We start from the raw sequence: 12,009 nt of genomic DNA, 5'->3' as shown, positions 1-12,009 counted from the left end.
TAGTAGCACTTAATGTGAAACTACTGGTATTTGTAACCTTCTGTTTTCAAATTAATGAAACTTTAGATTAAAACATAGATCTGAAAAAACCCAGAGAAACAAAAGTCACCCTCAAAGTCATCCAAACAAATAGAAAAACAAAATATTTTATACCATGTTCTTCCCAAACAACGTGGCTGCCTTCCCTTTTTAAACAGAAAATGAACAGTGATTTTACATGGTGCAGAAGCTACTGACATAATCTTCACTATAATATGAATATTCCCTGCCCCCGAACATGTCTCCCCTACATAAAATCCCCCCCACCCACCCAGTTACTCTAGCTTCAATCATGGGTGAGCATTCTCTTCCTCATCTCTCAAAGCTTCTTCATAGAGGGCCGAAAAGGACCTAGGATCAACTCCACCAAACTGGGCACAGTGTTGCAGGATTTTCATCTTGGTGGTTTCAGCACGAGCCCTTGGGCCCCACAGGAACTCATAGCGAGCAGGATCACTGCCTGGCACCTGCTGGTATTCCAGGTACCCCTGTTGAATAAAATCTTCCATGACCAGCTTCCTGGGATCTCCAAAGAGGCAATGCTCTCTCCCAGCATACACCTCCATCATACTCAGCGCATGCCAGACAAACTCCTCCCTGGCACGGTTGCCCTCCATGAAGATGATGGACAGGACAATTATCAGGAGGCCTGTCTTGGGCAAGCCCTGCACGTCACTCATAATCCCATCATAGGTGAGCCCTGCTGCAGTGGCAAGCACATAGGTGTTGACGGTATGATCCACTTCTTCCACATTAATACCAAAAAGCAGCTGCATACAGGCACGGGCTCTCCTGAAGATGATCGAGAAATAATGATGGTGATTGGGGATTATGTAATTCAGCATTTCTGCCTTGATGGCTGGTTGCTTCATCCAGTATTTCAAGAGCAAGTAGGGCACCAACGCTATGGCATCTTGCTGCAAAGAAGCAGGATACACCGGAGTGCGCTGATGACACATACGTACTGCTTGCCGGTGGTTTCTGGATCCAAAATTGTACCGGCTCCGTGGGTTGGATTCCATGGCACTGAAGGAATAGGTAGCTAGCTGAGGACGTTGGAAATGTTGATTCACAGTAGCAGGAAACTCCATCGTGGTATTCTGGATCGGAGGAGTGGAAGAGAAAGATTCAGAGACAGGGAGCTCTTCCTCCTCCTCAGCTTTGTGGATCCCTTCACTCACCAAGCCTGCTGATACCTCCGCTGTGGTCTCCGAGAGAACAGGAATGGAAGAGGAGGTGACGGCTGTGACTTCCTCTTCAGCCTGGAGGACTTGCTCACCCACCAGGCCTGCTAACTCTGTTTGGGCCTGAGGGGCTTCCTCAATCTCAGAGAGCTGGCTCTTCTGGTTCTGAGACATGATGACTTTCTTTCAGGACAACAGGTAGAGAGTGGACAGGCCCTCCTTGATCGAGATTCACAGTCCTTGGGGAGAGAGGGAAGATGTGAGTAGCTCTGGCTCCTAACTGCCCTGCTGGTGACACTCACATGGAGTATCACATGTTCTCTATTTGTTGTTTTAGGACCATACAGGTTCCTGTCTCTCTTGTCATACCTAATGCCTGAAGCCTGCGGGAGTAAGTGAAAAGCTCAACATGGTGCAGGATTCTAACCAAGCCTGACATTCTGTGTGAGGCTGGGCAAAGAGAGGTTCCATCTGTTCTGAGATTTACTGGGGTCTTTGGTGCCATTTTAGAGTGCACACACTGTCTTTATGCTTGTCCTACCTAGGAATTATCTGCTTAGTTACAGGAAGACACTGCCTCCAATCAAAACCTTCACCTTCTGGTCTCTGAAGCATGTATAAGAGATACCGAGTCATGTCTCCCTCCCTTGGGGTGCATCATGTAAAGACAACACTTGATCTTCATCCCTGAAAAGGAAGGCGACCTTGATTCTGCGTTCCCCAGTGCCCTGCAATAGATGATTTCCTCTGTATTCAAAGATACCCTGGAATTCCCTGGCCACACGCCTCCTCTCTGGCCTGAGTTAAGCTCATAGATCAGACATCCAGGTGCCAGTGATAGAACAAAATCAGGTGAGGTGGCCTCAGAGCTGGCCACACCTGATCAGATGTGACAGCAAGAGATGTCAAAAATCATTGTCAACAGTGGAGGACTGGGATCAGTCCTCATCTGGTTAAATGCAAGGTGAAAAGCTTTCCTTTTGTAGCCTAAAGGCCATTTTTCTTATTATGCTCAATCCTTATTGCTGAGATACCAGCAAAAGTGAGAGAAAGCCAGTCCTCCCATGGTCCCTAGGTTTTGCTATGCATGAAGGAAGGGGAGGTTGAGGCTGGCTTCCCTCATGTTTGAGGGAGGGCTTCCGTCATTCCTTACCTTGATTTCTGGCAGATCCTGGACACAGCTCTCTGCGGATCAGGTTTTTCTCCCTGTGGTCAGATGATTCCTCTCTCACTGTAAGTCCTCACCTCCCTGACACCTGGGAAAAAGAAGCAAGGATGTAGCTTATCTGGACACTTTTGCACAGATTTCTCAACACTGACAGAAGGAGCAGGGTTCAGGGGCCCTCTTTTGTGTGGACTGTCCTCCAGGTATTCATATTTCCTCCTCCCAGGCCTGGATTCTTTCCATCTGTTGACTTGCTGATCCGTATCTCGCAGAGCCAGGTGATCATCTCATCTCATCCCTCCAACTCCCATCTCAACCTCACGTAGGAAGCCAGGATTGCCATTTTGTTTAAGCAGTGCTGCCTGGAACCACCCTGGGATGATAGAAGGGCCGAGTTTCTCACCTTTTGTTGCCTTGGTCCTGCCTTAGGGCTGAAGTGAGCAGAAGCACCATTCTCAGATCAAAGACCCACTCTTCCATGACATCATTGCTTGAAGCAGAAGTAAAGGTACCCTGAGATCTTGCTGCTCTTTACTGGTTCTCCCAGTAATATGAGGACATGAAGGTCACTCTCTAATCTGCAGTTTAATGTCCCTCTCTATAGTCCTCCTCAAATCTTTTCCTTGACTCCAAGCAGGAGTCCAACCCTTCTCATGAGTTGAGTCCTCCTCCTTCAGATTACAGAGTTGGAGGAAGTTCCGTACTCAGTATAAAATTATGGGCACAGGTGGACCTCATCTGTACTAGATCCTGGGTTCTTCAGTCCTGCCTTGTATCTTACCTTGACTTCCTATAAAATCTGGTCTCCTCCTTCTGTTCCTTAGATCTTACTGAGTCCTCATCCTGACTTCTATCAATGTCTGGACTTTCACTGTGCTAATTTCAGAACTTGCTCCATCAATCCAATTCTTAACTTCTGTTATGACCCAAAAGGGTAATTCCTGCATTACTCCTCCTCCTCACCTCCAATCAATAAGTCATGTGGCTTACCTGCACTGAGAGCATTGAGGGGTTATATCAAGGCCCCCTTAATCCCTAGTCTAAGATCCTCTTCTTAACAATCCAGAATCTGACCTTCTAAGAACCCCTTTTCTTTGCCCACCTCCAGGTGGAAGTTAATGTCCCAGGCACGTGGCCACTGAGAATGAGATAGTCAGGGTAAACATTAGAGGCATATGGGCCTTTTGTAATATCCTCCATCTTTATTCAGATCCTCCATTTTATTCCAAGAAAAGCCTGAACCCATCCCACTACTAGACTCAATGTGCTCCCCTAATACCAAGCTTCTGACTTTGTGGGTCCACTGTATCTGAAGGAGGGGGTGAGAAAAATCTGGAGGGTGTCACCAGTTTAGACTCTTCTAGGGACAGAGTTGACTACAGGGCATCCGGGATATTTGGACTCCATGGAGGTGAAAGATCCTGTTTTTCTACAGAATTAGGCAATAGATTAATGTGGAAAGAAGAACCACATCCTGCTTAGATAGAGAAGCTCAGGAAAGTCTGGCTGGATCTCTGCTGTCATCTTTGTACTGAGGGCATTTCTCAACAGGCCGGCTACCTCATTCATCCCCCCCACCCCTGACATGTTCCTAAAAAAATGCAGGGGACACTTGGAGAAGTCAAAGACTTCTATGAGCATCCTGGATATAAGGGTCTGACACTTGGAGAGAGGTGCATGTGAGGTAAGAGAGTGAGCAGAATTCACTAGAGGTGGACAGTCCCCAAACCATCCAGATGCCTCACATGTTGTCAGGGCTGACAACATGCTCTGACATGTTTAATTCCTGTCAGAGCAGCATACACACTAATTTTCTCTCCCTTTTCCCCTCATGAGGAGTGGTAGCCATGGTCTGCTCTGTGGGCTCTCTAAGAGATCCAGGTATAAGCATAAGTTGTGCAGAAAAAACACAGTTCAAGATCATCCTTGTTATCAGTCCTTTACCTGTGGGCTTCAAATTTGATAAAGGTTCTCACCACTTCCTTACCCTTGTGCCTTGAGGGCTGTGAATCAGATCTTTATTCTGGGGTTCCTGAGGGTTGAAACCTAGGCACTGAAAGTGGTCAAGGTTAGAGCTCATATGACAGAAACCCTAACTCCTCCTGATAGAAGGACTCACAATAGTCTAGATGCATCTCTGTTATCACCTTTATTTTTACCTTTGCACATATGAATGTCTAGTCAGGAGAATGCTCTTTTGTGTCCCCCAAAACCTGAGGAATCAGAGCTTGGTTTTGTAATCTGCATAGCTTAGAATTGGAGAATATCCTGCCTGTGAGTGGTGGAGGTGAGACACTAGGGATGGAGATAAATCCCTTCCATCATTTGTGAATCCAAAGCCATCTAGGCATATAGTCAAGTGATTGCCCACTCAATATCCATGCATACTATATTTTAGGTCCCTTCTTATGTTTGAACTCAGGCCTTATGGTTTCTAGGCTGGTAACCTACCATGTCAGCCCTTTCTCACTTTCATTAGTTTATAAATAATGTCTTTCCAGAGATTATCATGATCTCATTACCTAATTATGGGACTTCCATAGAACTACTTTTAACTGGTTGAGATGACATTTCCCTTACATTCTTGTACAGATTGGCCTAGAACCACGAACCTTGAAACATCACCTCCTGAAAAGCTACATTTCCATACATGAAACATCAGATCCCAGTATCTATTTGAGGGGACTTAGAAGTAACAGACTTGTTTTGGGTCCTTGAAGGGAGATCCCACTGAGGTCATATGATAGGAAAGTTCAGGGTCATATATTTGGCTTTGAGAAAGCTTAGAGGGCAGAGAGGAACAACTCACATGATTTAGCAACCTTCATTAGTCTAGCTGCACCTCTATTATTATATAGAAGGGCTCCTACTCCTTGGAAGTTTCCCTTCACCATTGATGAAACCTGACAATCACACCTTGTTCTGAGATCTGCAGTTTAGCTAAATGGAGAGGCCACAAAGCTGTAAATGATGGAGATGCAAGCCTGAGGGTATACAGAGGCCTTTCCCAAGTTAGATGGAGCTCAAATATCCAGGACACTTTATTGTCAGTTCCTGACCCCAGAAGAATCCCACCTCTTCCTTCAGCCACAGTGGACCCAGGAAGTCAAACACTTAGTATTAGGGGAGCACAGTGCGTGTTCCATGAGACAGAAAGTAGTGCTGCATGAGTGTAGAAGGTATCCCTGACATGTTTCCCTCAAGTGCAGGTTCCAGGTGTGGGATGCACTTAGAATATTTGTAGTTTCCTCTCTAGACAGGGCTTCTACTTGGCTCTTTCTTCTCTCATCTGGATATTTGAAAGAGTCCAGGCCCTTCTCATCCAATTAACTCAGAACAAGGCTTTTCGACTACAGGGCATCTGAGACAGAAGTGCTTGTGGGGCTGGTCTTAGTTCATGCTCTTCAATACAGGACTGACAACGGGAATTAAGCTAGATTATTGTGGGTCCCTCTATTACAGAGGAGGTAGTTTCCCTCTACACTTTAACCAATCACCTAGACCCTTATAGAGAGTCTTCTCAGATTCGAGTTCCTCAGATTGAGACTATGCTTCCCACCATCCCATGTCATTAGGATAGATTGAGGAAGGATAGACCCTTCACCTGATCATGCCTGCGAACAGAGTGAAAATGGATTATTTGGGGACAATCCACTTAGTAGAGGTTCCCTCTGATACAGCAGTCTGCACCATAGGTCCAAGGCCCACAGCCCCAAAGTGTTACTCCTAAGGTACCTTCTGGGCAAGGTTATAACAAGATGGGTTAGTTAAGATAACACTAAATTGGGTAAAGGGTGGGGGAGTGCTGTTCTCCTTGATGGCTCCCAGAGTTCAGGGAAGACAACAGTGGTGCAAGTGGATTTCTTTGGCTCTACCCCTGAGTTTGGACTTCCTTTATTAATCTATGCTCTCAACTGAAACTTGCTGATACCCAATGCCTCTCTCCTCAACATTATTAAATCTCTTCTTCATGGTCACTACATTCTGAAGTAAGGATTGGGATTGATATTGGGATTGTAACTGCAATATTTGCAAACCTTCCACCTTCAGGTGCTCACATTGTAACCCTGTCTTACCTGGACTTCTCACAGAGTCTTTGGTGCTCCTCAGAGGAACTTCAAACCAAGAATAGAAAGTCCGCTGAGACAGAAAGAATTGTGAGGATCTGGATAAGGTGGCTCATATCTGTTCACTATACGTGCCTACTAAGGAAACAGATTGGAGGATACAAAGCTTTAAGGCATGCACAGGCAAAAGTTTAGGGAAAATCCATCCCAAACAATATAAAGCAGCATAGTAGTATCATCCAAGATATAGAAATCACAATTAGGGGGCTGGGAAGGTGGCTCAGTGGCAGAGCACTTGCCTTGCATGCCTGAGGCCCTGGGTTCGATTCCTCAGCACCACATAAGCAAAAAGAAAAAAGCCAGAAGTGGCGCTGTGGCTCAAGTGGTAGAGCACTAGCCTTGAGCTGAAGAGCTGAGGGACAACGCCCAGGCCCAGAGTTCAGGCCCCCACAACTGGACCCCCCCCCCCAAAAAAAGAAAGAAATCACAATTAGGAAGACTGAGGTCCAAGGTGTCTTAACAAAACAAAATAGACCCTGTTTGAAAAGTAATAAAAGAAAAAAAGCTGAGAGAGTGACTAGAGTAGTCTAGTGCTTGCCTAGAAAACACAAAGATCTCAGGCCAAACAAAACAACAATGAAAAAGAAAAGAAGGAGAAGGAGGGAGAGGAGGTGGGGCACATGCCTGGTTAGATGTGTAGACCTTGAGGAATAACAGCCTTGCCTTAGCTGGCTTCTATCTAGAAGCAGTATTTAAGTGGGTACATTCTGTCTCCATCAGGATCTTACTTCCAACATTCAGATTTGTGGCTTCTATAATTTTCGGATCTGCAGATCTTAAAAGTCTCTCACTGCTATCGTTTCCTGGGGCATAAAGGAGCATTCTCCTGACTAGAAGCCTACATGTGAAGGATGACAGAAGGGATATATCTAGATTACTGTGTGTCCCTCTAATAGCCATAGGAAAACTTTATTCTTCTCAGGGCCATTTTAATATTTATAAGATCATTCATAGGCCACACAAAATTTTCAATATCAGCAGACTGTAGTTAAGCAGTTGAAGAGAAGCATACATGTGTGTCCTGTGGTTTATAGAAAGATTAATGGGCTTATATGGCTTATAGGCTGGACATTCTCCATGAGAAGGGAGCATGTTTCCTTTCACAACCATAAAATCTCATCTCAACCACTTATAGTGCATGAGAATCACCCTCAGAGGACAGTACAGAAAACATCTCACATCCAAGCTGCCCTGAGGCAATTGAGAAGGGTGTTGGAATCTTATGGTCATTTACCTGAGTAGAAGCCCATTTGTGAAGGACTGAAAATTAGGGGTATCCTTGGATTATTTAGGTAACCTAAAACTGGGAGCAGTGTTTCATCTGTCCACGCTTTTTTCACACTTAGGCCCCTCAAAAAATCTAGCTCTGTCCCCTCAAAGAATTCCAAAATAAGGCTGTTAATCCCAAGGTCTCTTCAGGAGGAAAGAAGAGGCAAGGGATAGGTTGGGGTGCTAGGTTCACCTGATGATCCCAGTGTGCTGAATTGGCCATAGTGGTGCAGCTAGGTAATTGTGGGACTCTCTACTTGAGGGTGGGGCTTTTTTGGCTCACTCACTAATCTTAACTCTGGTCTCATCTACACCCCCTCATAAGGCCCAGGCACCTCTCTTCTCAATATTTCCCACGAAGACTAAGACCCTCTCCACCCAAGATCCCAAATGACATGATTGTGAGCAGATGGGGAAGTCCTTCAGACTTGGGGAAATAGATCACTGGGCACACAGATAACAGGGAAGGATGCCATTAGATTATTGAGGAGCCTTCTACCTGAGGAGTGAGTGATTCCTGTTGTCAAGCTAAGTCTTCATCTAGCCACATACAAAGGCAGGGTCAATTCCTTCCAGAGACCTTAGACCAAGTGTCTATTTGCAAAGGATGTGGCCAAAAGTAGGGTTATGAAGTCCTGGACACATTCATCTGCACAGATAACCTGAGGTATCTGTGTAAGGCTATACTAGGTTGCAGATGAATTATTTAGCGTCTCTCCTGGGGAGAGGCCCTTCCCTTGACCAAGCTATGTTCTCAACCTGTGTCAGAGCCTTGCCTTCACTCTTGCAAGAATTTTAGAATAAAATGGCACGACTATGTTCCCATTTTTATAAAGTTATAAAGAGGGAGGGGAGAGGAGGAGGAGCACTCTCCAGAGAGATAGCTTGAGGTGAAAATTTGAAAGCAGCGATATAGAAGGCGTACTTTAGGACCTTCTGTGAAGGGGATTGGACTTCCTCTGTACAGTCAATCATCTTATATCAATCAGTTGAAAGTTCCTATCTTTCCAATTCACATACCTGCAAATATCAGAAGAGGTGAATAGGAAGATAGCTCTGATTGGTGGGTCTTATGGGGTCAGAAAGGGCCCTATCCTGACAAATAGTTCATATGTGCAGGGCCAAGAACAAGAGTGCAGACTGTTTCAGGACTGTCATTTGGGCACTGGGCTCCTCCTAACTACCCTATGCTTTTACCTGGAGAATCACACAGATTTCAGAGTCTGGCTAGTCCATCCAAGTACTTCAGACCTAAACTGGATCTAGGATATTTCTTAGTTAAGAAAGCAAGGTTAGGTGCCAGGTGCTGGTGATTGAAAGCTATAATTCTAGTTACTCATGAGGCTGACATCTATGGATCAAGGTTCAAAGCCAGCCTGGGCAAGAATGTTTGTAAAAATTGTATCTCTAGTTAAGCACACACACGGGAATAAAAGTTCAAGGTCAGTGGCCAGGCCCTGAGTTCAAGCTTCAGGACTGGCACACACAGAAAAGTATTCACATTCTGTTTTGGGGTGTTTTTTTTTTTTTTGAACTATGGAGGGGCCTAGGTAAGGAGTAAGGCAAGTGCCTGTGGAAATATGCCTGAAGGCATGGAGTTGACCACAGGGGTGCTCCTGGAATATTAAGGGGCTCTACACCTAGAGTACTTCTACTTCAAATACCTACTCTTAGGGGACTTCCTCTGCCCCCTCTCAGGATCTGATCTCCTTTTGTCTGAGTTTAGACCTATCTGTTTTACAGATCAGGGACAGAAGAGGGCGCTCTGCAGACTAGAAGTCTCGAGCAGAGGTTAAAAGAGCACAAATCCAAGTTATTGTGTCTTTCTCTAGTGGAAGAGGCTCCACTAGAGGTGGCTCCTCTTACTATTCTAAGCCCTCACCTAGTGGCTTATGGAACCAGGTCTCTACTAGTTGTACAAAGAGAGCTTCGCTTTGACAGATCTGAATATGCAAATCTTACTTAGACAGAACATCTCCCTGCCAATCTTCACCCTCCCCACTTTAACATACCAATCTCAGCAAAACAAGCTTCATTGTTACATTTTCACGCATGTACGTAAAGCACAGACATGTATCATCTTCATTGTATTCATATTTAATTTAACCAGATTAATCACACACACACATACAAAAACAGGTACGCTTAAGTGTGTATTTACATGTATGCCTTTTAGATCTAGCATAAACCCATAAGAGAAAACATATGACCTTTCTAACTTGAGTGAGATTGAATCTCAATACTATTTTAATTTGCATTTCCTTTACAACTAGGTTATGCATTTATTGGTCATTTGAACTTCTTCCTTTGAGAAGGAGGTCTGAAAACACTTGGCACTGTGTTTGAGGCTTCCTATACACTGCATGTGCCCTTACCTTCACCCTTCAGAGCCTAAGCCCCTTCATTCAAATGATTTCAGTCCAAGACAGAAAATTCCAGGGTACGTGAGATCCACAGATGTGTGGGTGAGGGATGGAAATACTGACCTAAAGATAAGTTATATGTCCCCCTCCAGGACATCCACAGGGCTTCCTATGCTCATCTTCATTCACCTGAAGCCCTCATAGCATTCAGACCTTTCCTCTCCAAGGACTTCAGACCATGGCTGCAACTCAAGTCCCTTATGAGTCAAGGTAGACCTCATGAGGGCTGGAGTGGTGAGGTCTGACTCATTTCCCCCCAGGGTGCAAGGCTGCAAACACGGGTACAGTTGGATTGTTTAGTGATCCTTTTCTGGGGGAGTGAGGTTTCCCCTGTTCAACTTCTGCTCTCAAATGCACCCTCAACAGAGGCAGGGTCTCTCCTTTACAAGTTACCTAAGTCAAAGTTTTGTTCTAGGATGGGTTGTGGGCTAATGACACCCACCCAGATTGCACTGTACTGATAACTTTGCAGCTGAATTATTTCAAAAAACCACTGCCTGGGGACAGAGGCTTCCATTGCACAACCTCTGCTCTATCTTGGGCCTCACACAGAAACCAAAGTCCCTCCCACCCTAGGAACACAAATCATACACTGAGTTCTCCAAGTTTTCTGAGTGAAAAGAGTGGGTAAGGGGAAGCTGGAAATGCTGCTGGCAAGAGAGAAACATAGATATCTGTAGGCATGCAGCATAAATGTATGGATACCCTCCACTGAAGGGAATTCTTCTCTATCCAAGCTCATAAACTCACCTCCAGTACTCCCAGAGTCCGGTCCTGTACACTTCACAGATCTGCAGACATCAGAAGGATCTGACTCCAGGCTTCCCTGCAGCACAAGTAACAGCTCTCTTGACTAGAGGCTCACTTGTGTGAAACTGACAAGGGCGCAGCTGGATTATTCTTGGTCTCTCTATCAAAGCAGACGTTGTTACTTTCTCCCAACTAAGCTCTCACATACCCTTATCATGTTAGGGCTTCTCCCTTTCAAGGACATCAGAGCAAGCCTATGACTCCCAAGTTGTCTTTTGCCAGAAGGAGGGGTTGGGAAAGAGTGGGGGCATCCACCTAATCAGAGGCTGTCTGAAGCAAGGTCGAACACACAACTGCAGATGGATGGTTGGGGGATAGTCCTTTGGGGTCAATTTCTGGGGCTCCCCTCTGCTTCAACTTGGACCCCTCACAGAGCCTGGGCCTCTCCCTTCCAAGTACCTCACACAAAGTCAGTGATGCACAGCTTTCTCTGAGTTCAAAGGAGGGATGTGAAAGAGCTGGGGCTGGAGAGAAATGTCTGCACTGAGACAGAGCCAGCTCGTCTAGCATCCAAAAATTATGTTTTATTTGTGTTTTGTTCTTCTTTGAGGTTGTTTTTAGCATGTACACATTCCTTGTTTTTGTCTCACCAAAGATATTCCCAACTATTGAGAAATGGCAAATCAAAGGGCTGGGAGAAGTAAGAAGAGTGGACTTCAGATAAGGTCTCTTCCTGTCAGCCCTCTTTTTTACTATGCTCTTATCTGGCCAACTACCATGTGCCCTTCACATGTGAAGCAAGTCTGCTTGGCCAGTCTAGTAGGACTGTTGAAAATTCCTTCTTTATGTTAAGGTCTGGCACAGGGACTTACAACTATAGTAAATAGCTCAGGCTGTCATTTCTAATGGCATTTGATACGAGCCCATCCCATGCTGGATTCTTGCTCATATTGTGATGGCTCTGTAAGACATATTAGAGAAACTGCAGTTCAGTTGGATATAGAATAGCTAATCACATCATGAATACAATTCAAGAATATTTCCCTCTTAGA

At 45.2% G+C, this 12,009-nt stretch overlaps 1 protein-coding gene across 1 annotated transcript; it reads right to left on the bottom strand.

The window, feature by feature from the left end:
* Window positions 1–329: 329 nt before the first annotated feature.
* On the bottom strand, window positions 330–1,397 carry LOC122128161 (melanoma-associated antigen 10-like). Its single transcript, XM_042702450.1, has one exon. It carries the CDS (start codon window positions 1,395–1,397, stop codon window positions 330–332), a length of 1,068 nt encoding a protein of 355 aa, XP_042558384.1.
* Window positions 1,398–12,009: the final 10,612 nt, after the last annotated feature.

The sequence above is a fragment of the Dipodomys spectabilis genome, unplaced genomic scaffold (assembly GCF_019054845.1).
Source record: "Dipodomys spectabilis isolate Male_0828 unplaced genomic scaffold, ASM1905484v1 ptg000324l, whole genome shotgun sequence".
In the NCBI taxonomy this organism is placed as follows: Eukaryota; Metazoa; Chordata; class Mammalia; order Rodentia; family Heteromyidae; genus Dipodomys; species Dipodomys spectabilis.
The sequence above is the reverse complement of the archived record's forward strand: the minus strand, read 5'-3'. Positions and strand labels throughout refer to the sequence as shown.